Raw genomic sequence first — 27,727 nt, forward strand, 5'->3', positions numbered from 1 at the left:
GTCGTGCATGTATTTTTTTATTAACGCCCATTCGTGTTGTGGTACGAGTGGTAAGGTTTTCTTGTTCTCAGTTTGAGTCGCCGTCTTACACGCATTATTTTGTTATTCAACGTTTTACGTTACGCTCACAGGACCTTCAGTCTTCTACAGAGGTCTCTTGGAGGTTTCCGTTCTCTCCGTCGCCGCACGTGGTTTACTGCGTAGCCTGTGTCCTACGAAACCAATCTGAATTGTTTGACTGTTTCTGGCCTGCGTGATGCCGCCCAGTGCATTGGATGTAAGCGGTCACAGGCACGACTGAAGGCCAAAAGTGTTAATGCCATTTTGCGACATTTTGAGATCCTGCGGACAGAGCTTGCGAGTTCGTCACCCAAGGAGCTCACACAGCGTTTCTCAATGCACCTTCCCGTTGCATCGCTTCGAAATCTGCATCCTCGAGAACACTCGGCCATCACGCGTCTTGGCTTCGCCTCTCACTAGACCAACTCTCTCGTCGTCTGGAGTGGCTTCCACGGGATGATGTTCGATCATGTATTCGTTCTTTTTCGTCCTCGCATCAATCACTTGCTGGCTTGCGAAGCCATTGTCAGTCCTGCAAGGCACTCGCCAACTCCCTATATCTGCATACAATCTACCTGCGAGATTCAAACGCGAAGGAATTATGCGAGGTATATCTGTCATACAGAGGAGAGGTCCTCCACATCTTCACCTAATGTCGTGCACCAACCTTAGAAGATCCGAAGCCGATCGTGTCGTCGCACTGTTGGGTAGTCTGGTCGTGGTGACAGAAGAATTGCACAAGACCCCCGATATCTTCAAATGTATGTATTTCCAGACACAATGCATGGCCCAAGCTGAATTCAACAAGGTGTCGTACATACGACTGGTCCATCCAAGCCGTCCACACTCAATACCTTCGGTTGGCCGAAAAGATCGCTGGGGAGACCATGGACGTCTGGAAACGCAGTCTGCCGCTGGAACGCCTCACTAGAGCCGGAAAATTTTAGGAGTCGGTTGCTTGGTACCTCGCTACTACCAATCAAATGTGTAAACTTGCCTGTCTGCGAATGAACACCAAGACATACGTCGGTCACAATTGCTAAATTCTTGTCATTAGCCGGGAAACGGATCACGGATGCATCCATGGGGAGTCTCAGACTTGTATGGAAATGTCACACTGAATCTGATCCGACAACACAATTTCCAATTCGAGTCACGATATTTCCTTCGAGGCACCCTCACCTGGATTTTTCATAATCGTAATACTCTGTAGCATTTTCTTGAAGCTCTCTTTCTGTCACCAAGTACAAAATGGCGAACACTTCACATACTACAACAGGCCATTTGCGACTGCCATTTGTGGTTTATCATCTCGCTTCGTGGGCTGTGCTCGTAGAGTTCTTTGGAGAAATGATTAAACGTCGCATAGCTCTCTTTACTTGTACTGCCAGTGAATGGCAGTTCAGTAATCTGCGTCAGAAATCAATGGATGTCTTTAAAGCCAAGCAATGAACGAAAATGTCGACTACCCAGCCAAGGTCAAGCTCCTCACAGTCATTGGATTTTGGCATTTGCATGCTAAGTGGAACTGTGGAAGTGCATTGAACGCACTCACGCAATTCAGACACCCGACTATCACCTCCATCGTAAATCGTGTCTTACTACATGAGGTGTTATGCCAGATCAGTTTCGTGCAACTTCATTCTTACCCATAAGCCATCAGTGCACCTCCGAGTCACGAGGCAATGAATTGGAGAAATACAAGATTAAGTCAAAATTGGGTGTACATATCGTGGAGGTATAAAGTCTCGAAGTCCAATTCGCTGACCAGTGGCAATGACAACGCAACGGCAACAATCAATTTGGTACATCCGATCCTACGATTTTGATTCAATTAGCTGACCAACGGAATGACTGAAGCATCTGATTGGCGAATTGCCTCGAGGCTCGAATGCTCCTAGCGCTCAGTACTCAGTTCTACTTTGCAGTGACATACTTAATTCAGCCACGTCGTTTTTATTATAAGTGATTGCGTGACGGTGATGAACTTGAAGAATGCAACGGTCATCGCAACGTATTACACGATACATACGTGTTGGTATGTGGACGAAGGAGACTGTAGCTGTAAACTTGGCCGCAGCTAAGTACGTGAGGTTCCTCGTTCCGCAGGCTCCTATGAACTGCCCCGCTGCCTAAGTAGTTCCCACACAGTCATGGGTCGAGCTTGGCCTGTTCCGCCGCCGTCGGAACCGTAGGTTTAGTCTAGTTCAGACGAGTTGGACAAGAACCGAGAATCGAACCAAAAATTAAGAACGATTGAGCTGTGGTGTTGCCCAAACCAGAAAGAATAGTGGCGGGAGGAAGCAAGCAATCGTGAGGAGAGGGTGGGAGGTGTTAAAAACTCGAGTGATCAACCAGTGGGAGCCACAACTAGCGAGATATGACTGTAGATTGTAAATTATAACTGCAACCATTTGCAAAATGGGTCTTGCTCACAATATCGGACATCCATACTACCGCGGGATCGATCACTAAAAAGATTTGCCCTTATGATTGCACAAGATACTAGCAGTGGACATGAATACGTCGAGGCGAATATGTACACAACGAGCGAGCATATGCTTGGTCTGTGTATACATATTGGAAAGAGACTCGCCTGGATAATGTTGCGCAGACATCGTTGATCATGACAATAAAAAAGAAAGGGACGATACTGGTCAATGCTGGCATCGACATGGGTCGATAGTTGGGCAAATCTGATTTGATAACACAATTTCCAATTCGAATCAGCTTCGACAATATTCATTTCTAAGCTAAGGCTGGCACGTAACTGTTGCAATAGGTACCTAGATATAAAGTACTTTCGTCTGGCTGCAAATCATTAATTGTTTCGTATGACCATTACCCTCCGCCTTCAAAGTAGGTGTGGACAGTTAATTGCAGTTAATTGTGAGTTCTTGTGGACTGAGTTATGTAATGAAAATAGCCGATCAAAAGTTTGACAAGCTGCTTCAAAGTTTCAGCTGGTTTACAGTAGCAGTGAGTGTTTCCCTCCAACAGTGGTCGATGCTGTCTCACCCGCATCGCAGTACTCGGGGTATCGTTTTCTCAAAGCTCTGTTTCCGTCGCCAAGTAATCAAGGAATGGTAGACTTGTGCAACGGGTCATTTTGCACTTTCCATTTATGGTTTATCCCCTTTTGTGTATCTCGCTCCGTGCCGTGGGCTATGCCTGGAGAGTTCTTTGGAGCAATGATTAAACGTCGCATAGCCCCTCTCGGGCATACCTCCAATAGCCGGATAGTATAAACAAGGTAACGAACGGTCAAGTTCAACTTCTTTACGCACCACAGTAATCTCCCTCTTTCCTTCACAACCGTGGCTCAGGCCTGCCAGGCTGTCCTCGAGGCCCATTCCATTCTACGACTGTGACAACAACGCTCCTGGTAGAGCCACCATCATGGCATTTAAACTGTCGTATTTCTTTTGGACTCCCCGGCACATTAAGATACCAGGGGAGATCAAGCCGGCGACTCGGAGGCGCCAGAAGTCGGTACATTTGTGAGTATTATTGGCTCGTCATAGAATTTGAATAGCTAATAGCTTCATCTACATATAGTGCTGATATTCCTTCTCCTTGGAATAATCATCTCTCAGCAATAAGAAGGTCATTGGAGAGTAATGAATGAGGTCACCCAACCTGGGCGCCCTGACTTGGATGGGCTCTGGATAAATCTGGAGTGCTGTGTATCGTTAGATTTTGCGGAGGAGAGATAGCCTGCCTTGGATGTGATTTATGTGTATAACAGCAGTCATCGTTATGCGTTGTGTCAATAGCGGAAGAGATAGTATGTAGTACCAATTAACATAAGTATTATGGCAAGAACGAAATGCAATGTTAGTGACTTCTCTAAATGATTAATGTAATCAAAAGTGCAACACGGAAAACCAAGTCCCAGTAAGCATAGAATACAGGTCCCATAAGGACCGTAACTACCAAATGTCCGCGTCCAAGTTCTCATCTAGCAGTTTCAACTAGCACTTGGGGAACCCGATAAGCTGTCGACGGATGCGGATGCGCTGTTGAACATCGCTTTCAGCGCTAGTTCGTTCCTTCTCTGCCGCACTCTATCCACCTCTTCTGCTCCACCTGTCATTCGCAGTTTCTTGCCACCCACAAATCCTGTCAACTCCTCCTGAAATTCGTCAGACCGGCTCGCGAGTTCTCGTTCCCGGTTTTTCTGGTTAGCCTCAATTGCTTTCATCCGTCGGTCCGGGTCCACCGCGGCACCCCGGATCTCCATCATGACAGTACTCAGGCCAGTATGCCCCTCATCTGCTGGAGGAGGCTTGAATCCGCGGCTTCTATTGTTACGTCCAGGGGTGGCGCCGCGGATAGAAATGACCTTCTCAACATGCCCAAAGACGTCCACCAAAGCTTTGTGGTCTTCGAGCAGATCGGTCAAGAATTCTTCTTGATGACCGAGGAAGCCCTGTTCTTCTACAATGTTCTGCAGCTCCTCTTCCCATGTCTTCTTCCACATAGGCCTGACAGTGTCGATGTGCTCTTTGAGACTCGCCAGCTCCGTGGCAGTGGAAGCGATGTCCTCTTGAATCTGCTTCACTAGTTGAGGCTTAGGTGTCATGTGGCGCTTGAGGACGTCATCTCGGAGTGCTTCCACCGTGTCTTGCAACTCCTCTACTTTCGTCAGCACGTTCTGACTCCGTGAGTCCAACTTCGTCTTCCCCTGGTCTATGAAGCCACGTGCGCCGCCAACTTTGACAGAAGCTAACTGCTTCACGGACTGCGTTTGCGTCCGCAAAGCGCCTAACGAATCCTTCGTCGACTTCATGAACTCCGTGTACAGCTGCCTCATGATTCCTAGATCACGTCGCAAGTTCTGTACCTCGTCAAACTGCGTCTTCAAATCATCCACCACTCGGTTTGAGTACTCGGACATCACCGAAGCCCCTGTCATTTGGGGCTGTAGTTGAAGAGACTGTCCAGTCATCTGAGGTAGCATGAATGGACTGCTCGAGCTCACATCACCCACGATGCGTGATAGCCTACGTGCGACATTATGCAGTTGCTTTTCGGACGGTCGATCTACCCTTGGTGTGCTTTCGACAAAGTCATGGGCGATAATAGGATTGATGTGCGACGACCGACGTTCATTTGAAATCGTGGTGCGAAGTTCTTTGAGATCATTAGACAGCACCGATATCTGAGTGTCGATGTGTTGCTTGATTTGATCGAGTGCTGGAAAAATACAATAGGTCAGGATGAGAAAATAGGGAGTGGGACCTCACTGACGTTCGATGTTGAGAGATAGTAGACATTTCTCCTTCACCTCTTCGATGTCTTCCAGCTCATACTGTACACCGCTAGAGGGGTCGCGTATGTATATCGCAGGGAAATTCTCCAGACCCGGATTATACGAGAACTTGTCCACGAATAACATCCGCAACGACGAAAAGGACAAACCAGGTTCGAGGGTAACCTTCTTGACTTCTCGCCCAACTTGTAAGAAAACCGAGAACGTGATCGACAAAGTACGTTCAGGTGTTTCTTCAAAGATCGTAGGCTCGTCTGTCACGTTGTCCGCTTTAGACAACGTATGAGCTTGTTGGGAGCGTGCGGGTTCTGTTAGTGGAGGCAGTGGAGGAACGGGAGGGGCTGCCTCTACCTCAGCCATGGGCGAGGGTGTTCGCGCAATTGTTCGGCTAGACCGCGCGCTGCCATTACGCTGGATGTCCGGTTCATCCACTTCTGTCAGAACTGCCAAGTCCCCTGGTGTCAGCAATGGCCCTGCTGCCATCGACCGCCGGTTACCTGACCGCTCCCGCGAGCCTGTCATTTTCGTGATATTGTACGTCGAAAAGCGCTTCGACGCACGCCGCTCGAGTACGTCGCTCTTCTTCAATGCGGCCAGGGAGCTGGCAACTGCAGGTGCTTGCAGAGTATCGATAGGATGAGTTTGTGGTGAGGAGGTCTCGATAGGAGTGGAAGGAGCTTCATCTACCAGCACTGCAGGAAGTGGTGGAGGTGACAAGGAAACTGGTCTATCGACGAGCGAATAGCGCTTGACGGAGGCAGGCACGGGGACACTCTGAGGAGGTGTTTGAGGCAAATGCTTGTCTGACTCGCTGGACGAGGCATGATGTGGATTTGCTGCTACGGAAGGTGAGACCAAGCTTTCTGATGAGTCGCGCGAAAGCGCATCACTATCGGGCCTGTATGTGTTCTGCGATTGTCGTGCGTGAGGTTGCGCTGAGCTTCGATTGGTATGCCCATTGACAATGTTCGTGATCGTTCTTTCATTAGGGGGCGTTTCATCGTCAGGTTCACGGAAGATGGGTGGCGGAGATGCTGGCGGAGGTGTCTGCGTCCTCGGGTCTTGTCGTCTTGCTGACGATCTTGCTGATTGTCTTGACGTGCTGTCCCTATCCCTGTCCTGATCTCCTTCTTCTTCCATAACGCTACGTGAAAGCTGTGACCGATGTCTCGAATCGTCATCACGCCGCGAGGTCTTGTCAGACTTTGACGAGCGACTGTCCGTCCGCGAGTGGGACGAGCGATGTCGGCTCTGGTGCTCTGACACGATCCGACGGTACATAGACTGCTTGCCGCGGAGACCCTGAAGGAGGTTGGTGATAATCTTGCGCACGGTGGGTAGATACACGTTGAGGTTGTCTTGCGTGGCCTCCTCTGCTAGGCAGGTTTCGAGGACCTCTCGTAGGTCTTCGGGCACGGACATTAGGTCTCTGTTGGGTTTTACTTAGCAGTTGAGGCTCATGTATACCTGCAGGCAAAGGCACGCACGACATATCGATATTAAATGCGGCAAACGCAGCCACAGCCGCGTTGAAGTCATTCCCGAGGCGGACGTAGACGTCGCTCACCTGGATCTCGTCCATTTTGCCGGTGCTCCATTGGGTGAGGGACTCCAGAAGTTGTTTGATGGCCACGAGAAGACGTGTGACGGCAGATTCGACTGCGGGCTACGACCTGGATAAGACAGTTATTACATTGTAGATAAGTGTACTCACATGTGCGTGCGAACGACTGCTACGTGAAGAGGATGAACTTGAGGAATGATTAGAGGCTATTGACTGGTGGTCACGCCGTGATGTATGCCCCGTGTAGGGTTGCGATGGCGGCGTTGACCTCGTTGAGGACATTTAGGAACACAAAGGAGGTCAGTGCGCAAGTAGAGGAGTACTGGCGCTTTATGTCAAGTAACTGCAGCCTGAAGGCCAGGAGTATCCAGATCGGCGGTCTTTCGCTTCCCTTTTCTGCCATGAGAACATATTTCCAAATTAAGCCTCTCAGTCACATCAATAATTGATCAAATGGCACGGCTGGAACATGCCCCGACCCTTAGAACGGATACAAGAAATTTTGTTGCGTAGCGCGGTGTTACATAGAACAGACGAACTATCTCAAAAGTCGCCGATTCTTACGCCTGGTCATTGTGCAAGTTTTGGGGATCAAAGCGTCATAAATGTGAAGAAGATCATACTAAATGATGTACAGACCCGTGGCGAACACGAGAACATGGTCAGGCCACTAATTATAGTTTACATCGTACATACCCCTTGCCCTACAATTCTACGATCGTGGGTTGAATAATGGTGCCCCTGGTCCAGCTAAGGTGTAACTGTTGAGGATCTCGTCTTTCTCTGTGCGCTTGTATGTTCGGATGGTTTCTCCATAATCTGAGATTTCGTATATCCGGAAACGGCGGTCAAACCTGAGGGCAGAGTAAGCTGAATGAAGACGCGACATATAAATTATGATTCAACCCACCCAATTTGTCCATACCCAGAGTACGACCTGCGTCATAGAATGAATACAACGACAGATAAGGACACGTTGTACCACTTACCCTCCACCTCCAAAACATAGCCATATATCGTTGACACGTTTGCAATCCTCCGTGACTGTATCACTACATCAGATTCGGGACTCCGGTGGTTCCATGCTGGAACTTACTGTGGCAGTGTCCATTTGCGACCACCTTCACTTCGGGTATGCCTCCACTTGCAACGTGGCCACTCTCCAGTGCTTTCTTCAAACCCTTGTCAAACATCCCATCACTCTTCTTCGCAGCACCGGATCCTTCCAGATCGTGCAGACCGATGTCTAACAGTTGGCCAGTACGTGGGTCCCTGTCCGCTGTACCGTACGACTCTTGCCTGGAAAAAAAATAAACTTGAATGTGACAGAAACGGCGTGAGAATGAACCAACAGAGGAATATGGAAGAACATCATAGCATTGGGCTTGGCTAATTTGTGCGTCGTGGGCGTGATCTGATCGGCCTGTCTGTTCCATATGGAACCAAAGTCCTTGCCAGTGTCTGGTGTGAACGGACGCTGTATAGCCTGGATCTTGGAAGATTCTTGCAAAAACCAGTTGATTTGGTCCTTGGAAATATGAGCGCAATTGAAATAACGATCATAATTATATCAAGGGACACTGACCTCATGTATCCAGTCGTACTCCGTTGGGAAGAAGTACCCAAGCCAGTCCAAGTAACCGCTCGAATAGGATCCAGAGTCCAGGAAGTACAGCGTCAGCAGCGATGTCTTGGAGCTACCAAAGGAGCTCAGCTTGTACTCTGCTACCCTCAAACGGGAACACTCACGCATCAGCACTCTTCACGTCCAGAACGTAATTTCCAACACCATGAATGTCTTTTGGACCCCTCTGCACCAAGGAATACGGAAGGGCATTCATCATACGTACTTGCTCCTGCTTCACATCGCCGTTCTCTTCGTCGTGATTGCCGAAGATAGCTGCCCAAGGTATCTTTCGATCTGTAGCTGCGACTGCAAACTTTGCTAAAACGGATTTAGGATCCCAAGACGTGCCCTGCCCGTTGAGTTGGTCGCCGGAGAAGACGACAAGATCTGGCTTTTCTTCGTCCATAACGTGTCCGAGGAGCGTATTGGTGAGATTATCAGAGTTGACGCAGGGATCAATATCGGTTTCCCGACAGATGCCCCTAGAAACAGAAAAATGCAGGTCTGCAACTTGCAAAATCTTGAATTTTCCGTCCCGCGAGAAGTGTAAAGGATGAGCGTGAGGGACCGCTGCAGATCAAATTCAGTCCACTATCGGCATAAAGGCTGTTCGTGCTCACACTGCACGCCGCGGCGGTATGTCACATACACGCTCTCTAGTTGCCCTTCCTTTTCCGGAGTCACGGCAGGCTCTATTTTCTCAAATCCGTACCAAGGCCTATCCTCCCCAAAGAGTATGTCGACTTCGGTAATGAGACTGCTTTTCTCGTCCGCATTCATTTCATTCATCGTTTTGCCCTGGAGGTACCAGAGGTACATTGGTTCCGCACGCATAACGCCATCGCGTATGGAGAGATCTACTTTTACCCAGGAATCTGATAGAGGCTCGGGAATTTCATTGGCAGGAAGGAGGCGCAAGTCGGTAATGAGAGGTATGTCGAGACGGCGCGTTCGTCTGTAGTAGATGTTCTAAGTGAATTTGGTGAGTCATGAAATACGTAACATAAAATAGTGGTGCGTGCGTACCAAATTCCAGAGACCAGCTTGCTTGTTGAGATCCCGGTCCACTCGAACCCAGTTACCCTTGATGGCATCCTGCTCGACGGTTGTCGTGGGTGCACAGAGGTTCCCGACAAGGCTCGGTGACATCATACAACGCGTGATAGCAATTTCAGACACTGTAAATATGAAATTGAATTAAGTCCCTGACAAAATTGGCGAGCATACATACGACCGGTATCGTGAGGTAACAAGGGAGCCCATACGTCAAGGGGATAACTCTCTATATCATCGGTAGTATCCCAGGGTTGATTGTTTGTGGTTTCCCACCAATCTGTCTCGTCATCATTGACTGGAATTGGTTGGCCATCCGCTGGGTCGCCAGTGACTGTCGGCGTAGAAGGTTCCTTATCAAAGTAGTCAACTGTAGCGACCGCATCCCAAGCTTGCCAGCCTAGACGCTGAGCAATGCCGGGTCCGACGGTGGGCTGGTATAATACAAAGAAATATGTCAGGAGGCATGAGAAGCCGATGACAGCTGCTGTGGGGAGCAATATGCCCCTCATAGATCGACCAATGCGAGAAAATGAAAACGCAGCCATTATGGCCCGTCGAGTTCTGGATAAGTGAGCGACAACGGTCAATTTAAGAGAATTAGCGAACAGATTACCTATAGCTATAGGAAAGTGATGACCAGGAGCTGTCGTACCGTCACCCGTGGCTGCGTGTTCAACTAGGGGGGTCACATATCCAAATCGAGCAAATAATGGGGGTCAGGTCACAAATTCTTTACTTTGGATTTCCTTACAAGCTTTCTTTTTCGTTCATTTCAATATTTTTTCGCAAATGCAAGCTCTGTGTCGCGTAGCCCGTCGTCTCTACTCGACGCAACCGCCAGAACGGGCTGCCAGCGCATTGCCAAAGCTTGCAGCTGCTGCCAGAGATGCCTCAGCCCCAATGGCTGTTCGTGAACGCCGCGAACGCAAGCGGGCCCATCTTAAACCTCCTACCCACAGCGACCTCACCCCGTCAGAATATTCAGGCTACAGAAGAGCCCTTGCCAAAGGCGAGCTGATGGATCAGCGGGGGAGAGACATGACAGAAGTTGAATGGCTTGACGCCCTCAATGAACGGCGGACGCGTCTCCGCGGTCTGAAAGTCACAGACAATCATGGAGAGAAAGAATTGCAGGTGGTCGGTCAGAGAATTTATCTCCCGAACATCATGTTTCGCATGGTGCGCAACCACACGCCTACTGGCAAGCCCTATAACCCCTACGAAGCCACTTTTCGAGTTCCAATGTCTGTCACGAAAACCGACGTACGCTCATATCTATCTGCCGTGTATGGCGTTAAAACTACCTACATCCGAACTGCCAACTACTTCTCGCCATTGTATCGCAGGTATAATGGGGCAAAGACAACGCGATCATACCGAACATACAAACGTGCCGTCGTCGGTCTTGTAGACCCATTCTACTATCCTCAAGCAATGGAAGACATGACTGCAGAGGACAGAAAGAAACGGATGGAATGGTTGAACGAGAAGTTTGCATTGGATGCATTGAAGAGATGGAGGAGACATGAACTGGTGCGGACGTCCTTGTCGGGGAGCAAGAACTGGCGCTTCACTGGTCATCTGCGGAGGGATAAGATTCTGAAGGCAGTCGCCAGGAGTCGGTCAAGAATGCTGCGAGAAGTTGAGGACGTGAAGGAGGAACTGGCTGACAAGCGGGCCCGGGGAATTCCCATCTTCTCTGACACTAAGAGGGGCTCGCAACCGAGTAAGTGGAGGGAAGCGCTTCTTGCCAACTAGATCCAACAGTTCTACTTATACTTACTGTGATACTTTATGATTGCATCGGGCTCTGATTACTTTGTTGTGAGCCTCTTCGAAGGAGCAAATCGTAACGCGTGCATGACTAATAATTGATATTCCATTTTCGTTGGTGCTTACGTATACACACCATGTCAACCCTTACTATCATCAATCATCGCATTAATGGACATGTTGAAATTCCTCACTCACCATGATGCGATGATGGGCTCAATCAGAGCCAGCCTCCTTGATCTTGTGTGCTGAATCCGAGTCCATTTCAGACATTTGACCGGTAGATATGGCCAGGATTCACAACTAAACGTTCACGACAATTGGGCTCTTCACGACGGCTATTCTGCTTGTGGCTGTTCTCTGAACAACCGAACCCGTGTCCTTCGAAACGCTCATGCGGGTCACAAGCACTGATTGGAACTGATGAAACTTGTTATAACGCTCAAAAGGGAGCTGCGCAGGTCCATCGTTTCTCATCCTTTTTTCTTCCGCTATCAACTCGCGGGCTCGGGTCATTAATACTTCTTTTCTCCCTTAGACTGCAGGCAGTCTGCCATTTTAATTGATTTGTAAATTCGCTTTCTAGAGTGTTATGTTTGCTTCAGCTGGCCTCACGACCCTTTTATTCCTTCTGCTGTCCCAAGATGCATCAGGGGCACCAACAGCATCAACAGCTGTCGTAGGGCGGAGCATACCTATCCGCAGGCTCAACCCTTTATCACAGAATTTCACGTTGGTGGCTCAGCGAGCAAAAACCCAAAGAGATATACTTGTTGTGAAGTACGGCGGTCAGTCGCTTCAGCAGAGGGGTACTGGGTATAACCTGTATGCAAAGTCTTTCATGTCCCGAATGTTTCATTCTCAACGCCGCACATACAGCATCGTCAATCAGGGAACTGATACAGGGTACGTAGAAAGCTTCATCATCCAAGACGCTTTTACTAATCAGGTATTCTCAATAGTTACTACGGGACCATAGCAATCGGGACGCCGCCAGTGTCCTATGATGTGATTCTTGACACTGGTTCATCGTGAGTGCAATGGTGAATTTCTCAGCGCAATTTGATTAGAACAAATATCTCCAGCGATCTCTGGCTGACTAGTACTACTTGCGGAGTAAGCTGCGGAACCAGCCCTACATATGATCCCACGAAATCATCTACTTTCCAAAACCTTTCGACACCATTTGAGATTCAATATGGCTCGGGCGCAGTGGCCGGTTATGTTGCTGAGGAGACTGTCCAGATGGCTGGTTTCTCTGTAGCAAAACAAGGCTTTGGTACGTTATCATGTACACCGAATGCTTGACATACACATGACAGAACTTGTTAGGTGTTGTCGATGCTCTTTCGTCAAACTTTAACACGAACCCTGTATCGGGGATAATGGGTCTTGCTTGGAGTTCACTTTCTTCCACGCAACAGACGCCCTTCTGGCAAACTTTGGCTAGTGATGGAAGTTGGGATTCTGCATTATTCGGAGTGCAGCTCACACGGTATGTGGGACGGACTGATTTTGCTATGTTTTCCTGACTCGTGGCTGGTAAGCTATGGCAATGTGTCTGGTGCAGCTCAAAACGAGCCAGGAGGAGTTATTGACATGGGTAGGTATATTTCTCCCGCGTTGATGCTCTCAAGTTTAACGTGCTTTGGCAGGTTACACCAACAGCAGTCTCTACACGGGATCAATTGAATATCACAATCTTATTGGAACACCGCAATACTGGGAGATTAACATGAGCAGTAAATAGAATTCGATATATATATTACAGCCAGCTGACGTGTTTGATAATGTAGCGTTGACTGTACAGGGAAAGTCCATTGACATCGCAGGGATCTCGACTGCTATCATCGACACCGGAACCACAAACATTGCAGGTCCCGCCAGTGCCGTTGCGAGCATCTACGCACAGATCCCTGGATCACAAGCAGGAACGGGCCAATTAGCGGGATATTATACTTATCGTAAGTGTCAATGCTGTCATTCAGTTTGTTGGCTGACAGGAGAACGCCAGCCTGCAGCACGACGGTGAATGTACAGTTCAACTTTGGTGGTAACACTTGGTCTATGAGCTCTGCGGACTTCACGCACTCCCAGGTCAGCACCACGGAGTGCATTGGGGCTTTTTTCATCTCCTCGATCGGCCAAGGGGGTCCTTCTTGGGTTATCGGCGACGCATTCCTTGTGAGTTTTCATCACTAATCTATGTTCTCTGGACAGCGTCTGATTGATGCACAGAAAAACGTTTACTCTGTTTTCAAGTACAGTCCTGCCTCTGTTGGTTTTGCTGCGCTATCAGAGACTGCTATCGCTCAGAATGGTGTCAAAGCTGCTGTACCATCCCCGACAATCGGCGCTGTGACGGCTGCCACAAACACTGGTGCTACATCAAATGCTACGTTAGGTGCCGTGTCAAGTGGTCCTTTCAGTATATTGCTCTGTTTCTGGCTGGCTTCTACATCGATAGCTCTTTTGTTCTGGTAATTTTTGCTGATACAGACATTCTGACATGATTATACATTCATTACAAAGTACTGGGTTTCTAATTATGTTAATACGGACATTTCACATGGTCATACATTCATTGCTGTTAAATTGGCACGAAACCGATCTGCATCGAGCGCCCCACTACATTGCATCCGTTTGGCTCTTCTTTGATCTGAACGCTTCCGTCAAATGGGTAGCCTTGGGTCATCCCCGCCAGTTGATACGTTCCAGCTGTATGATCTCCGTGTCGAGGTCATATGCCCGCCAGGGGAACGAATGCTATGTGGAGCGAAAGAGGGCGACCATTTTGTCCTCGAAGGAGAAATGCTTCATCTACCTCCTGGACAAGCATTCTCCATTTACTCGCTCAGTAAGCATCCTTTTCTGTCAGATATTTATTACCGTTGCTCACCGTACGTACTGGAATCAGGTGCTGTTTTGCCGCTTCTAGCAGCTAAGCAGCGAGTCACTCATCCGAATGATTGGATGAGCACGGATGCAGAGGTCGCTTGTCCCGACCCAAATTGCAAGTCTAGGTTGAAAATCTTGAGGACTGGAGTCAGGACATTCAGCCATGCTGAAGTTACAGTTCTTCCCCTTGTACCCCAGGGCCACGGTCAGTCTAGCGCTGAATCGGCGCTAGCGGCGGCCTGATGGAGAGACGAAGAAGTTCAAGAAATGGCTGGATCGCGGCGGCCTTTTTTTGCAGGCTTATCATTGATCAAGATTGACTGTGGACTCTTTGCAAGTAGTTGATATACGCTGGATGTGCACTGGCAGGCCTGAGGATGTTACGGTCATGATGACCTTGAATATTTGGATTGCTACCATGCCTAGTAGGTGAGACTGTCTTTTGTTGCTACAGCCAAGTTGTGTGTCTTTGTAACAGTCGCGCATAGAATAAACATGCCTCGTGAGGCTCGTGCCGTCTCTCCAAGAAATGTTGGATGTCACTGCGTGGGATATCTTAAGCAGTACACTATTTGGTAGTCTGTTTATTCAACTTTATTGCAGCCCTGAAACGCGTGCCTATAAAAGGCAGACACAATCAACAAAGCTGACAGTAGGGTGACACACAACCTGCACACGACCATCTATTTCCCCGCATTAAGTGAACCTGAAAATGATAGACTATGACATGGACTTTGAGTTGAGCTCATCGTCATCTCGAGATTCATCCCCGTCGTCGTCGCCGTTGTTAGCACCCTTAGACTCATCTCCGCCCTCGAGTCCTCAGCATGAGACGTATATCTTAGACTCTCCACCACAAACGCGCCTAGGTTTCTCTCACCCATTCGCGGCCTCAACAAAAGCCAACAAACGCCCTCCACAGCGGGAAAAGAAGGCAGATACTCCTCCGAGTACGCCTCCCGCATTTATTCCGAAATCATTGTCTCGCAACTCAGTCTATTCTCGCTCGCTGGGAGAAAAAGATTACTTGCACGACGAAACGTCAAGTCTCTTTTCTCTAGACTCGAGCACATCGCATTACATTGATCGCGATGAGCGATTATGGGACGACGCGCTGCGTAAACCCTTCGATACAGGTAATGGGCACATAGACCTGAGGTGCCGTATTTCCCAGCTTCGTCGACCTGACTCTTCTGACGCGTTTTATCTCACCCTACAGTAATCTATCATTGAAGACAATTCCCGCGTCGGTCGCAGATCTCGCAGGTTTTTTCAACACGACAGAATTATCCGAGCAAAGTCTATTCTCCGGACGGAGTATGTCACGCATCAAAACCGAGCCAGTTTTCGAGTCCCGAGTGCGTTCATTTGAACGGACAAAGTCCATCATAGACTCGGGCAAGGAGCGTCATATGCTGCAACTCTACCTCTTTGGAAACAGCATCCGCGATCTTCCTCCTGAGCTTTTCAAGTTAGAAAATCTGACTGTATTGAGTCTGCGTGCGTTTTTTCGTGTCTCTCATTTCTATTATATTTACCAAGTTATAGGCGGGAATCAGTTAACATATATCCCCCCGGAGATATGTCGTTTAATCAACTTGAAGGAGTTAAATATCTCGCAGAACCGCTTGTCATACATCCCATCGGAGATGCGAGATATGAAACTCTTGAAGTTACAACTCAACCCAAATCCCTTTTTAGCCGAACTTTGCGTCCCTTTCGCCTCTCGCGACATCCTGTCTCAGCGGCGGCCCATGACCCGCATATCCCCACAATACGGGGAGATCTCGATGAATTCATCGAGAGCGATCACAGTATCTCCCTTGACGACGTTTCTTCCGGGCGTACCTCCACTGACTGAGATCTGTTATCGGAAGTTGCTTTGTTCACTGAAAGGCGAAAACTCTCGGACTGTGCTCAGCGAATATTATGGGGTCCCTCTTTCCAGCGTTTGGAACGTACCAGAAAATGTACGCGAGGTGTTGACGGAGAACGTGCCCGGTGTTTTCAAGTCCAATGGTATCCCTCGAAAGCATGGCAGGAGGCCGTCGCAGGGCTCGGGCGGGTGTGCAAACCCGGAGCACAAGGGCCGATTCTTCGTGAGGCACGCTGCGGAACGATTCACATGGGAGCGTCGCATTGCTGGTGTAAACGTGGGCGGAGCAGTTCCGCTGCGATGGAGAGGGTGCATAGAGACGTGCTTGGGGTTCTTGGATGAGGATGCACGCCAGGCTAACGCTATAGAGCTGCCACCCACGGATGCGATGGATTTTGATGAGACGGAGGCCGTGATGGCAATGGACTTGAGCGGGTTCGGCGTGGATGAATTTGATGACTGAAGGTATACCAACGAACAATCAAGACACTTCGTATTGTGACAAATTTGTATAGTGAGTATCTGTTTCCATCGTCCTGTATGATATATACTATACCTTGTGCATCAACCTTTATAGTGTCAGTGACTACATATGCCTTACAACTGGATTGCAATCACCTGCTTCTCATTTACGTATAGGAATTTTTGGCCGCTCCCGGCTCCGGTAACTGACTTACAAGTAACTTCATATTAATAGATAGATCAGGCTTCCCAATTCCTCCTTAGCCGCCATTGGAGTGATCCAAGCAAGTTAATATGTCGCCTTACCGCTACCGTGTACCTTCAGCTGCACGCTGCGCAGGCTTTTTGGATTGTGGGGAACGAGTTCACAGTTCCTGCACTCCACTGGACTAGACAATTCCGATACAGTCTGCCAGGGGCTTGGGTGTCTCTCTCGCACCATTCCGCATTGCGCTTCCAGATTATGACCGCTTCCAGTTGCGGATGCCAATATCTAGACAATATTACACAGGTAAGGGTGTCGTCACCTCCAATACCGAGAAAATAGAAATCTACTCTCTGCAGTCAACCTGCAAGAGATTTTTTGACGCACTTCGGCCTTTGAACCATTCAAGTTCGTGCATAAGTGAGTTTGCAAACAATTCACACATATGAGCCAAACTCACCGCGGGGAAAGCTGAAAAGGAGGGCAAGCTAAAATTGAGTAAAAATATATTGGAGTAGGTGGTTGACGCACCAACCGTGACTCTGAAACTTGATATCTTCAATTTCAGATAACCTTCGAGTCTCAACACCAATATCGCGAAATGTAAGTTCCAGCGCCATGAGATAGCCGGTCAGTTGAATCTCTCCTACCTCAAGTGCCAAATCTCTCGTTATTCTGACAATATATCATTCATTCTCGCTCACTACCTATATCATGGAATAACCTGTTCTTTTAGACCCTGGGCGGAAGGACGCGATCTACTTGGCTCCCAGAACGTGTTCTGATAAAGCGTTTTATTACTGACATCCCCAGACCCCTCGTTTACACCACAATGCTTCTCCCATATCACTACACCATACCACTACACCACATTTTCACAACAGCGCTGTATTGACGGAGTGCCGTCTGACGAGATGCAACCTTCGGCGAACTGGGTAACTCCCCCACACAAGTATCCGCACGGAGCCCAATTGCATATTTTCTTGATATTCTCCGAGTCGGATGTCGCTCGCACACTGAGAGGACTGACAATGGTTAATGCCAGAAGAATAGTTGTCAAGAAGTTCATCTAGACCATCAGTGTCATAAGTTGGATCTACGGTCGGTGAGTTGACTCTTACCGTTGAAAGGTGCGAGTGTATAACTAGCGTCAAGCTAAAGTGCAGGTGTGTTTGTCGTTCTGTTGCTCAAGCACATCTGCTGCTTGTCAAGAAATAATCTCCAAGTTCAAACTCAGCATTCACGCCAGCATCATGATTCATGAGTAAGTATGCAGAATCTAACAACACAGGATCATTCGCCAGGGCCGTGTGAAAGATGAAACCAGGCGGTTCAAGATTATTATGCGGTTGCTGGCATCGAGTTATTGGTTGTTCGTTGTCAGGAGAATGGGTAAACGAATATCCCGGTCTTGAGCTTCGCGACATCTTCATCGCTATGTAACCGAAAGCAGGTGAAGTTGCGAATTGCCGATTGCCATCTGCAATGTGCATTGTGTGGCATTCCGTCACGGTGTCGCGGAAGTCAAACGGAGGCGTATCAGTCCCCTAGGATGTCCAGTTTACGTGTAGAATCGAGGTAGATGGGCTTCGGGACCTGTGGGTCGTGCCCACCACTGTTACCCTTGCATTATTGACTTCTGATGAAGCCAATTTAGCTGTGCATGCAGTGACGTGGCATTGGTTGCAGAATCTAACATATCTAACATGTTTGATCCCGCGGAAGCAATTCGTCTGACTCCCACCTATTCCACCCGCACTCCACTGCTCACTAGCACCGTCACAGTCTGTCAGTAGCCCCACTCAATTCCATTTTATTTTTTAGCGAGGGAGTGTATATTGCTGTGGGGAACAAAATAAAACAATATATTGGACTCCAGGTATGTTGTTCAGCGCACGTCATTATTGTGGAGTTTCAACAATATTTGCGAGCGCGGGGATGCTACTGGTCCAGGAGTCATCAGTACATCATACGTCATGCATTCATGGCGCGTTTACGACGTCTCAGATGCCAGCCCCTAAAGCACCATCATTCTACAGCCAAATAGCTTAAATTCCTTGCCAGTGCACAACTAGCTGCAGCAGAAGACAATGATGGCGAACTTCTCAGCCTTGCTCTCGCAACCTTTGCACTAGACCATAGACAGAAATTGCGAAGTAGGACAGATGACATCTGTAGAGAATACAACCAGCCAAAATCCATGGATTTCACTTAGACAATCTAGTGAAAGATCCGGTACTCACGGATATGTATTTTCGGTGGGGAATATCTGCGGTTGGACTGAGCTGCATTGCTCGATGTGCCACCTCAGCATATTCTAATCTCAGTGCACACTGCTGTGCTTCAGGAATAAAATAAAGTGGCCGACCTCAATTAGAACACATTTTATTTCTCACTGTCTGTCACTCGTATATTGCTTGTAAAAACCGTAACGGGGAAAATGCTTACTGAGACTATCATCGGCCAGCGCTAGTGACGGACAACATTGGTGGTGAGTGAATCTGTCTTTCTCTGACCTCAAGCAACCCTTACCCTCCACTATATGCGACTCACCAGTGTGCGCATCCGGGCCAGTTTGATATTTTGCTATTATCTCTGGACCTTTAAGGGACGTGCTCCTCGTTCTCGACCTCCGCACTGTCGAAAATACGATGTCGGCCACTATTTGGGAGAGAAGATGAGAAAATGACAACAGTAAATGCAGCATACAGATATTTATTATTGTAATTCAAGGTAAATGTCTAAATATGAACGAATTACTTGTAAAGATTAGTGTAGTTGCCGTCCACGAGGTTACCACTTACAGCTCATAAAGAACTGGCCAGTAAGAACTACATATCCTGCATCACATATGGCTACATTAATTAGAAGTCAGCGTGGTCCAAATGAGTAAGCGTCTGGTCGTCCTATACAGATGAGTCCTTCGTTAGGAAGGCGAATGCAGATAGCATCAAAATTAAAGGAGGAGAACTACTGAGAAAGCTAGGAAGAGTAGAGTAGACAATGATGCGCTCAGTGCATGTCCACGTGGGGCATCGCTTGTGTTGGTAACTGCTGCAGATATTGCACCAAAAGTTGCGGAAGGAACGGTACCTGCAGCACCATTTTCAGCGATTGCGATACTTGAGAGATTGGCGAAGCCAACCGAAGGGGGATTGTAGCGGAAGACAGAATATACATTTTTCTAATAAAATATGGAAGAACAGTTCAGTATTGCAAAACTCGAGGACTGGTCATCATTGCCACATACCAGGAAAGTATCGCCAATAATCCAAGAGGGGAACCCAGTACTAGTAGTTGTTTCAAAGAATGCGCCAATGCATACTGTTGAACTGGTTTGTGTGAAGGCAAAGTCCACTGGGCTTATCGACCACGTGGCCCCACCGAACGACAGCTCTACGTTTACAGTCGTCGAGCATGCTGATCGAGCGTTGAGCCACTTGAACTCGCGATGCTCAAAAGGTTTGCTTACGGAAGCTATAATATCCTTCCCATTCACCCGTAGCTGGTTGTGAGCCGGGAATCTGTGCATAGATTGCTTGAACCGAGCTGGCCGGACCGCCTATATTGGTCGTGCCAGTGTCGATAACAGCAGTTGTCCCTGAATCAATAGATATGGAGTTGCCTTGCACGGTCATTGCTAGAGTAGAATTAAGGAGCAAATTTTTTGAGTTGGTAAATGGCTTACAAATTAATGGTATATACCAGTATGAGGGAGTTCCGGGAATATCGATGTAATCAATTGAACCAGTATACAAGCTACTGTTTGTGTAACCTAAGAGCAGTTTTGTTTTAGCAGATGCCTCACGGTCTGAAACGTCTCGCACCCATATTAAGGACTCCTCCGGGCTCAAGTACCTGGGCGGTGGAATCATTTTTATACCTGTTCCGTGTTAGTAATACACTTCGTTCCAGAGAGCAAATGTTGTCACCGAGTGAGCTGAACAGCAAACAGAGCTGAGTCCCAAGCATTACTGGAGGCCAAAATCTGCCACAAGGGCATTTGACCTGAACTTGATAGGGATTGCCATGCCAGGCCAAGAAAGCCAGAGACCGGTGATGCCAGTAAAGCTTGTGACACTGCGTCCACAACCGCTGTAATGCGCGTAAGTAAATGCCAGCGGGCCTTTCAATGAGAGGAAATTCTGACCAAAACCTTGACTGGCAACGGAGAATCCCGCCATCTGTACCGTGTCCTGTGCAACATAGCCATCTGCAGAACCCGAATCGTACAGTATAGTGAATGGCGTAGAGAGGTTCTGGAAAGTTGATGAGGATGATGGGTTGTATGTAGAAACCGACCCGCATGAAGTGCCACAAGAAGAACTAGCAAGCCAGAGATCACTGGGATAATGCATTGCTAAGTTATGTCGAGCGTTAATTGAACTGGAACCTACGAAGAGCCTGTATCTAATTTGACATCAAAAGACACCGCAGGCGTACCAATAGCCAATGAACCGTAATAGCTGTTGAGTGAATCAGGGAGTCATGCACACTGAAAGATACATCTAGCGCCTACCTAGAATCATACTGCTGATCGACAATCCTGAAGAAAAGCGGCACTCAGTAAACGCATTTCCCGCTATAATACTACGCACAGATTATAACCGGTGCTTCTTTTCCGTGTTGTCGCGTCGCCATACTTTGCTATCAAATTGTCCCTCTGCCTCTTCGCCAAAGCGCCCCATTGGGTGACATCTCGAGGCGATTGATTCCTTCTTAGAAGGGAGATGGCCTGACCAGAAACTGGAGCCACGTTTGTAGGTGCTCCAAACGTATCCGCAGGCAGCGCGAAGAGGAATGCAAGAGAAATTAGTGGTATCATGTCAAGACCTGGGCCTGAGTTTGATCGTTCAGTCACCAGAGAAGATCCAATGCGAGAGACCACAAGCCAGTGGAGAATGAGGAATACTGGCGAATATATAATAGGATGCCGGCCAGCCAATTGCCTTGAAATACATATTGGTGCTGCACCGAGCACTGCACATTTCAAGTTGTCCGCAGCTAGCCGCAGCGTGAAGCGTCTGACATCGCCAACCGCAGTAAACCAATGTGTTCATGGTAGGATTCCCTACCATGCCAACTTCAAGAGTCCTAGTGATGTTCCGGCCCGGCTTGGGCTCAAAGCTGTGGCTGAGGCTCCGCTTGGAGCGGCCCAGGCTTAGAAAAATTATAGCCTGAGCCGTGAGCCCAAGCCAGGCCCAAGTCGGGGGCTTGATCCCAACAGGCCGCGGCTCAGTAGGCTGGTGTCATGTGGCAGTCAGTTGCAGAGGATTAGGCAGGTTGAGAGTGGGCAGCGCACCTTGTTCGTCTCCTCAATGACTCCCGGCATCTTCCTTTCTCTTTCGCCAAAGTGTCGTCTGCATTCGCCTTAGCCACGCTAGCAAATGTTGGCGTGTGCTGGGCGCATGCGCTAGACACTGGTGAACAGACGGAAATGTCGGAAGTTTGCGAGATCGGGCTGCTATTGACATGCCGTTGATATGCCGATTGAAATGATGCGATAAGATTTCTCGCGGAGTTTCAATGGATTGCAACGCCCTTGCAATTGCCTTTACACTGACGCTCGGCTACCATTCATTGTTTCTGTTTAAACTTTATACCATGCCCACAATACATCAGTAAAGTCACAGAGGTCACAAACTTGGGGTCTTGCGACAGCGAGTCACAGAGCCTCACAGTTTGCAGTGCTGATGCTAGCCTTTCGCGGTTAAACCTCTTTGCAACCGTCACAAAACCTCTTTCATTGTCAAGGTACATGTCCCAAGGTAAACAGATTGCTTGTATAGATTAGTGTAGTTGCCGTTCGTCACCGCTTATAACTCATAAAGAACCGACCAGTAACAAGTACATGCCCTCCATCACATCATATACATTAATTACAAGTGAGCGTGATCCAAATAAGTGAGTGTCTATTAGTCCCATACAGATGAGTCCTTCATTAGAGAGGTGATTGCAGATGACATCGAAATTAAAGGAGGAGCACTGCTGAGAAAGCTAGGAAGAGTAGAGCAGACAATGATGCACTGAGTGCATGTCCACGTGGGGCATCGCTTGTGTTTGTGACCGCTGCAGATACCGTACCAATGGTTGCGGAAGGGACGGCACCTCCAGCACCATTTTCAGCGATGGCGACACTTGAGAGACTGGCAAAGCCAATCGAAGGGGGATTGTAGCGGAAGACAGAGTACACATTTTTCTAATAGAATATGAAAAAACTGCTCAGTATTGCAGAACGCGGGCCCTTTATCATTGCCACATACCAGGAATGCATCGCCGAAGATCCAAGAGGGAGTCCCAGTACCAGTAGTTGTTTCAAAAAATGCGCCAATGCATTCTGTTGAACTGAGTTGGGCGAACGCAATATCTGCTGAGCTTATCGACCACGTCGTGCCCCCAAACGATACCTCTACATTTACAGTCGTCGAGCATGCTGATTGAGGATTGAGCGTTGAGCCACTTGAACTCGCGATGCTCAAAAGGTTTGCTTACGGAAGCTATAATATCCTTGCCATTGACCCGTGGCTGGTTGTGAGCCGGAAATCTGTGCATAGATTGCTTCAATCGAGCTGGCTGGACCGCCTATATTGGTCGTGCCAGTGTCAATAGCAACAGTTGTTCCTGAATCAATAGTTATGCTGGTTCCTTGCACAGTTATCGCTGGATTGGAATAAATGAAGAGACTTATTGTGAGTTGGTAAACCGCTTACAAGTCAGTGGTAGATACCAATATGTGTCAGTTCCGGGAATATCGATGTAATCAATTGAGCCGGTGTACAAACTACTGTTTGTGTAACCTAAGAGCAGTTTTGTTTGAGTAGATGTCTCACGGTGTGGAATGTCTCGTACCCATATTAAGGACTCCTCCAGGCTCAAGTGTCTGGGCGCTGGAATCATTTGTATACCTGTTCCATGTTAGCAATACACTTCGTTTTAGAGAGCAAATGTTGTCACCGAGTGAGCTGAACAGCAAAGAGAGCCGAGTCCCAAGAACCACTGGAGGCCAAAGTTTGCCACAAGGGCATCTGACCTGAACTTGCTAGTGGTTGCCACGCCAGACCAAGCAAGCCAGAGACCGGTGATGTTAGCAAACTGGTTGACACTACATCCACAACAGCTGTAGTGCATGTAAGTAAACGCCAGCGGGCCTGTCAGTAAGAGGAGATTCTGACCAAATCCTTGACTGGCAACGGAGAATCCTGCCATTTGCACTGTGTCCTGTGCAACATAGCCCTCTGCAGCACCCGAGCCGTAAGTTATATCAAATGGCGTAGAGAGGTTTTGGAAAGTTGATGAAGATGATGGGTTGTATGTAGCAACCGACCCGCATGAAGTACCACAAGAAGAACTGGCGACCCAGAGATCACTACGAAAATGCATTACTAAATTATGTCGACACGTGAACTGCACTGGAACTTACGAAGAGCCCGTGTCTAATATGACATCAAAGGACACCGCAGGCGTACCAATAGCCAGTGACCCATAATAGCTATACGGATACTTCAATCAGGGACCTATGCACACCTGTGAATATATCCAACACCTACCTAGAATCATAGTCCTGATTTACAATCCTGAAGAAAAGTTGCACTCAGTAAATATATTTCCTGCTACAATACTACGCACGAATTATAACCAGTGCTTCTTTTCAGTGTTGTCGCGCCGCCATACTTGGCTATCAAATTGTCCCTCTGCCTCTTCGCCAAAGCGCCCCGTTGGGTGGCATCTCGAGGAGACGGATTCCTCCTTAGAAGGGAGATGGATTGACCTGAAACCGGAACCACATTTGTGGGTGCTCCAAACGTATCCGCAGGCAGCGCAAGGAGGGATGCAAGAAAAATTAATGGTATCATGTCAAGACTCAGGTTTGAGTTTTGATTGCCAAGTTACCGGAGAATGTCCAAGGCGAGGGACCACAAGCCAGCGGAGAATGGGGAATAACGAATGTATGGGATGCCAACCAATTGTCCTGAAATACATGTTCATGATACACTCAGCACTGCGCATTGCAGGCTGTCCGCAGCTAGCCGCAGCCAACATCGCCAACGGTCGGTACCTTTAATGTGAACATCTTACAAAGGGTGTGTGAAAAACAGCCTCAAAATGGCCCTTGGTAAAGCTATTAGCACTAACTAGGAACTGGCTAACCGGAAATGTGTGATATAATAGTTTCGAGGAACGTGGTAACACACGAGCCTGTCTGACGAACAGCTACAGTAAATCATGTGCTCTTGTAGCGATGCGCCCCCTACAATTACAACATCTAGCGATGCCCAACAGGTTATCAGTTTCAGATGACGATCTGAGCACAGCCACCCCTGTATGTCGGGCTGTGCCTAGGTGGTAGGTGCTGTAAATGCAGCAGTATGTCCACAACCGCAGCATTATGCTTGTACAAATGAAAACAAGGTGGCGAAGAAAGCGGAGATGACGATTGCAACTGCGCTAGAGGTGCGTGTTGGGGGTGCCGCGCTTGGCTCCAACGTAAACATTGCTGAGTTAGCACCGAGAGTAGCGGAAGGTATTCCTCCAGCCAAGCCATTCATTTCAAGTGCAATTTCTGACAATGCCGCGAATCCGACAGACGGGGGATCGTACCGGAAAACTGAATAAACGTTTTTCTGTCTCGTGGCATTAATCATCAGAAGTGTATTTGCGCTAAGAAAGCATACCAGGAACGTGTCGCCTAAAATCCAGGAAGGGGTCCCACTGGCACCAGATGTGGGTATTGCGTAAAATGCACCATAGCATTCATCCGAGGTGGGCCCTATGGATGTGAATGCGAAATCACCGGGGCTGATCGACCAATTGGGCCCTCCAAACGAGATCTCCACCACAACAGCAGTGTTACAGGCTTTTCATGAAGTTTCGGTGCCCTGATTCCAGAAAGATATGTCGTACTTACGGTAACTGTAGAATCCCTCCCAGCTACCCGTCCCAGGCTGAGATCCAGGGATCTGAGCGTAAATGGCTGCGATGCTAGCCGCAGGCCCTGCCACGAGTGTCGTACCGGTATCAATTGCAGCATAAGACGCACTGCCACTTGGCAAAGATATAGATTCTCCTTGCACAGTCATCGCTTTCAAGGTGCTTGAACGACACAAACAAAAGTAAGATTACGGTGAAGCTCACAAGTAATTTGTTGAAGCCAGTACGAAGCTTGTCCATTGGGAATATCCTGGTAGTCGATCGTCCCAGTGTATAAACTCTCGTTTGTATATCCTGAAAACGAAGGTGAGACACGCCAGGAATGATATGAGTTACTCTCGTACCCATTGTAAAAGATCCACCAGGTTCTAGTTCGCCAGCTCGGCTGTCATTTAAAAAGCTAGATCGTTCACCGTAAGTGCCCCTGGAGCAAATGGACATAACAGGGATATGATTACCGAGTCAACTGGAAAGCCATTAAGGGTTGATTCCATTGGCCATTACTTGCAAGTGCTTGCCAAAACGGCATAGCACCAGAGGCTGCGAGCGACTGCCACGCGAGACCAAATATACCGGTGACAGGATTTTGCAAGAAGTTCGCTGTAGTAGTTGTCACTACCCCTATTACCCGTCAGTATTAAACAATCAAGTCGTATGACGACAGATAGTTAAATTCACCGAATGTTTGATCAGAGATCGTGAAACCTGCCATTTGGACAACATCTTGCCCGACAGTGCCTGCTGCGTAACCTTTCTCGTAGGTCACACTGAAGCTCTTACTCATATTTTTAAACGTAGAGGATTTTGCCGGGTCAAAATTACCCGTTCCTGCACATGTAGATTGGCATGCCGACGATGAAACCCACATATCTCTGGGAAGAATGTTAGATAAATCCGTGTCCGTATGAGTCGACGACGCACGAGGATCCGGTATCTAAAATTACGGCAAATGGGTAAGGCGGTGTACCAACAGCCAGGGATCCGTAGAAGCTACAGGAATTGAGCACACTTAGACAGAGGTGGAATACACGACATACTTTGTGTCAATCCCCTGGTTGACCATCCTTTTCATTAAATATTAGTGTCGCACTTCAGTGTACTCGGATCAGATAGTTCAGCATACAAATTCTCGCCCGTTCCCCGCTTTTGACTAAGTTGTGAAGAGTACTTCGTAATTGTGGCATCCCGCAGGTTCTTGGCATACTCCGCCCACTCTGAGATGTTCCGTGAAGGCTGCGTCTTCCGTGTCAAAGATATAAACTGTCGAGCAGATGACGTATACCCTTGAGGAGCTCCAACCACATCCGATATGATAGCCAGCAAAATAATAGAACTGATGGCCAATGACAGAAGCGTCATGAGAGGAGCTGAGGAATGGTGTATTAGGAGAAAGTTCGGATTACAATACAAATAACACTGGGCATGGAGAGGAGGAGCAAGGTGGGAATGGCCAGAATCGCATATTTAAGAGCACGGACACTCTGTGGGACTGTGAAGAACGGTTGCACACATGGTATCGGAGAGCAGCTCTCACGAGTAGCGAGGTTGTGCTAGTAGTTGAGGTCCATGAAGTGGATATGCGTATTGAGGCTAGGCTGTCAATGGACACCGACGTGGTGAATGTGCGATGCAAATGCCTTGTCAAAATTTGGAGTTAGTGAAAGAAGTTCAGAATGCAACTGCTAAAATCCCAGGCGCGACACAAAGACCTTGTCATACCATTTCTCGGAGTTTAAAATATTGATCCGTCACGCGTCAAACTTGCAGCCGCAGTAGTGGCAGGCACAGGCGTATGTAGTACAGTACCGAGTCAGTAGTACTAGTGGTAAGTTACAATAATTGATAAACTCACAAGCATCCTTTGCCCACACTAGTTGACTGTTTTGTCAACTACAGTCATGTGTGTCGGATTCCTAAATATATGTGTGTTTTTGTCAACATGGATTTGTCGGGGAGCGTTAGGCTTTGTCAGGCACGATCAGTGCCTGAAATTATTTCCTTTT

The 27,727-nt window shown here is 48.2% G+C and overlaps 11 protein-coding genes across 11 annotated transcripts; 5 read left to right on the plus strand and 6 right to left on the minus strand.

Annotated features, from left to right (window-relative positions):
* Positions 1-140: 140 nt before the first annotated feature.
* F5147DRAFT_689415 (uncharacterized protein) lies at positions 141-1,086 on the plus strand. The gene is given in 5 exon segments (XM_041436965.1): positions 141-277; positions 353-823; positions 836-839; positions 859-861; positions 877-1,086. The coding sequence occupies 4 exon segments, from the start codon at positions 530-532 to the stop codon at positions 1,005-1,007; spliced, it is 432 nt and encodes a 143-aa protein (XP_041294221.1). The 5' UTR covers positions 141-277; positions 353-529; the 3' UTR covers positions 1,008-1,086.
* A 2,708-nt stretch (positions 1,087-3,794) lies between these two features.
* On the minus strand, positions 3,795-7,249 carry F5147DRAFT_131065 (actin interacting protein 3-domain-containing protein). Its single transcript, XM_041428187.1, has 4 exons — positions 7,050-7,249; positions 6,823-7,001; positions 5,314-6,764; positions 3,795-5,259 (listed from the first exon to the last, which is right to left on the minus strand). Exons 1-4 carry the CDS (start codon positions 7,179-7,181, stop codon positions 4,031-4,033), a joined length of 2,991 nt encoding a protein of 996 aa, XP_041294222.1. The 5' UTR covers positions 7,182-7,249; the 3' UTR covers positions 3,795-4,030.
* A 232-nt stretch (positions 7,250-7,481) lies between these two features.
* On the minus strand, positions 7,482-10,214 carry F5147DRAFT_689418 (Metallo-dependent phosphatase-like protein). Its single transcript, XM_041436966.1, has 10 exons — positions 9,758-10,214; positions 9,553-9,704; positions 9,147-9,495; positions 8,649-9,096; positions 8,485-8,596; positions 8,252-8,427; positions 7,996-8,198; positions 7,889-7,943; positions 7,810-7,836; positions 7,482-7,753 (listed from the first exon to the last, which is right to left on the minus strand). The coding sequence occupies exons 1-10, from the start codon at positions 10,125-10,127 to the stop codon at positions 7,612-7,614; spliced, it is 2,034 nt and encodes a 677-aa protein (XP_041294223.1). The 5' UTR covers positions 10,128-10,214; the 3' UTR covers positions 7,482-7,611.
* Positions 10,129-11,446, plus strand: F5147DRAFT_745185 (uncharacterized protein; the record flags this gene model as incomplete). The annotated part of the gene is made up of 3 exons (XM_041439732.1): positions 10,129-10,135; positions 10,379-11,308; positions 11,412-11,446. 3 exons carry the CDS (start codon positions 10,129-10,131, stop codon positions 11,444-11,446), a joined length of 972 nt encoding a protein of 323 aa, XP_041294224.1.
* A 198-nt stretch (positions 11,447-11,644) lies between these two features.
* On the plus strand, positions 11,645-13,935 carry F5147DRAFT_131115 (aspartic peptidase domain-containing protein). Its single transcript, XM_041428188.1, has 10 exons — positions 11,645-12,180; positions 12,235-12,261; positions 12,318-12,386; positions 12,441-12,634; positions 12,688-12,850; positions 12,903-12,958; positions 13,011-13,097; positions 13,152-13,319; positions 13,370-13,539; positions 13,594-13,935. The coding sequence occupies exons 1-10, from the start codon at positions 11,948-11,950 to the stop codon at positions 13,837-13,839; spliced, it is 1,413 nt and encodes a 470-aa protein (XP_041294225.1). The 5' UTR covers positions 11,645-11,947; the 3' UTR covers positions 13,840-13,935.
* Positions 13,936-13,954: 19 nt separating this feature from the next.
* On the plus strand, positions 13,955-14,911 carry F5147DRAFT_689422 (uncharacterized protein). Its single transcript, XM_041436967.1, has 3 exons — positions 13,955-14,212; positions 14,273-14,682; positions 14,742-14,911. Exons 1-2 carry the CDS (start codon positions 14,032-14,034, stop codon positions 14,494-14,496), a joined length of 405 nt encoding a protein of 134 aa, XP_041294226.1. The 5' UTR covers positions 13,955-14,031; the 3' UTR covers positions 14,497-14,682; positions 14,742-14,911.
* A 3-nt stretch (positions 14,912-14,914) lies between these two features.
* F5147DRAFT_131205 (uncharacterized protein) lies at positions 14,915-16,857 on the plus strand. Its single transcript, XM_041428189.1, has 3 exons — positions 14,915-15,411; positions 15,473-15,753; positions 15,802-16,857. Exons 1-3 carry the CDS (start codon positions 14,966-14,968, stop codon positions 16,590-16,592), a joined length of 1,518 nt encoding a protein of 505 aa, XP_041294227.1. The 5' UTR covers positions 14,915-14,965; the 3' UTR covers positions 16,593-16,857.
* A 2,300-nt stretch (positions 16,858-19,157) lies between these two features.
* On the minus strand, positions 19,158-19,741 carry F5147DRAFT_131258 (uncharacterized protein). The gene has a single exon (XM_041428190.1). It carries the CDS (start codon positions 19,501-19,503, stop codon positions 19,189-19,191), a length of 315 nt encoding a protein of 104 aa, XP_041294228.1. The 5' UTR covers positions 19,504-19,741; the 3' UTR covers positions 19,158-19,188.
* An 11-nt stretch (positions 19,742-19,752) lies between these two features.
* F5147DRAFT_772421 (aspartic peptidase domain-containing protein) lies at positions 19,753-22,128 on the minus strand (the record flags this gene model as incomplete). Its single annotated transcript, XM_041441344.1, has 12 exons — positions 19,753-19,980; positions 20,047-20,216; positions 20,269-20,436; positions 20,485-20,571; positions 20,624-20,679; positions 20,729-20,891; positions 20,947-21,140; positions 21,194-21,262; positions 21,316-21,342; positions 21,395-21,776; positions 21,835-22,039; positions 22,099-22,128. 12 exons carry the CDS (start codon positions 22,126-22,128, stop codon positions 19,753-19,755), a joined length of 1,779 nt encoding a protein of 592 aa, XP_041294229.1.
* Positions 22,129-22,678: 550 nt separating this feature from the next.
* F5147DRAFT_796681 (aspartic peptidase domain-containing protein) lies at positions 22,679-25,040 on the minus strand. Its single transcript, XM_041443173.1, has 10 exons — positions 24,423-25,040; positions 24,344-24,370; positions 24,217-24,285; positions 23,969-24,162; positions 23,751-23,913; positions 23,646-23,701; positions 23,507-23,593; positions 23,289-23,456; positions 23,060-23,229; positions 22,679-22,995 (listed from the first exon to the last, which is right to left on the minus strand). Exons 1-10 carry the CDS (start codon positions 24,647-24,649, stop codon positions 22,768-22,770), a joined length of 1,389 nt encoding a protein of 462 aa, XP_041294230.1. The 5' UTR covers positions 24,650-25,040; the 3' UTR covers positions 22,679-22,767.
* Positions 24,915-27,388, minus strand: F5147DRAFT_131308 (acid protease). Its single transcript, XM_041428191.1, has 10 exons — positions 26,848-27,388; positions 26,762-26,788; positions 26,646-26,714; positions 26,403-26,596; positions 26,183-26,345; positions 26,069-26,124; positions 25,929-26,018; positions 25,702-25,875; positions 25,469-25,650; positions 24,915-25,417 (listed from the first exon to the last, which is right to left on the minus strand). Exons 1-10 carry the CDS (start codon positions 27,081-27,083, stop codon positions 25,181-25,183), a joined length of 1,428 nt encoding a protein of 475 aa, XP_041294231.1. The 5' UTR covers positions 27,084-27,388; the 3' UTR covers positions 24,915-25,180.
* Between the last annotated feature and the right edge of the window lie 339 nt (positions 27,389-27,727).

This window comes from Suillus discolor (genome assembly GCF_016758755.1).
Source record: "Suillus discolor strain FC423 chromosome Unknown F5147scaffold_20, whole genome shotgun sequence".
In the NCBI taxonomy this organism is placed as follows: Eukaryota; Fungi; Basidiomycota; class Agaricomycetes; order Boletales; family Suillaceae; genus Suillus; species Suillus discolor.

What these genes read in the sequence shown, in the direction of transcription:
- F5147DRAFT_689415 (XM_041436965.1), top strand. Translation starts at nt 530, where the DNA reads ATGTATTCGTTCTTTTTCGTCCTCGCATCAATCACTTGCTGGCTTGCG.
- F5147DRAFT_131065 (XM_041428187.1), bottom strand. Translation starts at nt 7,181, where the DNA reads ATGTCCTCAACGAGGTCAACGCCGCCATCGCAACCCTACACGGGGCAT. An exon ending in GCATTTAATATCGATATGTC is followed by an intron (nt 6,765 to 6,822) that starts GTGCGTGCCTTT and finishes AAAACCCAACAG; the next exon opens with AGACCTAATGTCCGTGCCCG. An exon ending in ACTATCTCTCAACATCGAAC is followed by an intron (nt 5,260 to 5,313) that starts GTCAGTGAGGTC and finishes GTATTTTTCCAG; the next exon opens with CACTCGATCAAATCAAGCAA.
- F5147DRAFT_689418 (XM_041436966.1), bottom strand. Translation starts at nt 10,127, where the DNA reads ATGGCTGCGTTTTCATTTTCTCGCATTGGTCGATCTATGAGGGGCATA. An exon ending in GTTACCTCACGATACCGGTC is followed by an intron (nt 9,705 to 9,757) that starts GTATGTATGCTC and finishes TCATATTTACAG; the next exon opens with TGTCTGAAATTGCTATCACG. An exon ending in CGCAAATGGACACTGCCACA is followed by an intron (nt 7,944 to 7,995) that starts GTAAGTTCCAGC and finishes GTAGTGATACAG; the next exon opens with TCACGGAGGATTGCAAACGT.
- F5147DRAFT_131115 (XM_041428188.1), top strand. Translation starts at nt 11,948, where the DNA reads ATGTTTGCTTCAGCTGGCCTCACGACCCTTTTATTCCTTCTGCTGTCC. An exon ending in AGGGGTACTGGGTATAACCT is followed by an intron (nt 12,181 to 12,234) that starts GTATGCAAAGTC and finishes CCGCACATACAG; the next exon opens with CATCGTCAATCAGGGAACTG. An exon ending in CTGGGAGATTAACATGAGCA is followed by an intron (nt 13,098 to 13,151) that starts GTAAATAGAATT and finishes TTGATAATGTAG; the next exon opens with CGTTGACTGTACAGGGAAAG.
- F5147DRAFT_689422 (XM_041436967.1), top strand. Translation starts at nt 14,032, where the DNA reads ATGGGTAGCCTTGGGTCATCCCCGCCAGTTGATACGTTCCAGCTGTAT. An exon ending in ATTCTCCATTTACTCGCTCA is followed by an intron (nt 14,213 to 14,272) that starts GTAAGCATCCTT and finishes TACTGGAATCAG; the next exon opens with GTGCTGTTTTGCCGCTTCTA.
- F5147DRAFT_131205 (XM_041428189.1), top strand. Translation starts at nt 14,966, where the DNA reads ATGATAGACTATGACATGGACTTTGAGTTGAGCTCATCGTCATCTCGA. An exon ending in AATGGGCACATAGACCTGAG is followed by an intron (nt 15,412 to 15,472) that starts GTGCCGTATTTC and finishes CTCACCCTACAG; the next exon opens with TAATCTATCATTGAAGACAA. An exon ending in TCTGACTGTATTGAGTCTGC is followed by an intron (nt 15,754 to 15,801) that starts GTGCGTTTTTTC and finishes ACCAAGTTATAG; the next exon opens with GCGGGAATCAGTTAACATAT.
- F5147DRAFT_131258 (XM_041428190.1), bottom strand. Translation starts at nt 19,503, where the DNA reads ATGCTGCATTTACTGTTGTCATTTTCTCATCTTCTCTCCCAAATAGTG.
- F5147DRAFT_796681 (XM_041443173.1), bottom strand. Translation starts at nt 24,649, where the DNA reads ATGATACCATTAATTTTTCTTGCATCCCTCCTTGCGCTGCCTGCGGAT. An exon ending in CGTTGCCAGTCAAGGATTTG is followed by an intron (nt 23,914 to 23,968) that starts GTCAGAATCTCC and finishes CATGCACTACAG; the next exon opens with CTGTTGTGGATGTAGTGTCA. An exon ending in TTGGTATCTACCACTGACTT is followed by an intron (nt 23,457 to 23,506) that starts GTAAGCGGTTTA and finishes ATTCCAATCCAG; the next exon opens with CGATAACTGTGCAAGGAACC.
- F5147DRAFT_131308 (XM_041428191.1), bottom strand. Translation starts at nt 27,083, where the DNA reads ATGACGCTTCTGTCATTGGCCATCAGTTCTATTATTTTGCTGGCTATC. An exon ending in TGGTGGATCTTTTACAATGG is followed by an intron (nt 26,019 to 26,068) that starts GTACGAGAGTAA and finishes CTTCGTTTTCAG; the next exon opens with GATATACAAACGAGAGTTTA. An exon ending in TTTTAGGCGACACGTTCCTG is followed by an intron (nt 25,418 to 25,468) that starts GTATGCTTTCTT and finishes GCCACGAGACAG; the next exon opens with AAAAACGTTTATTCAGTTTT.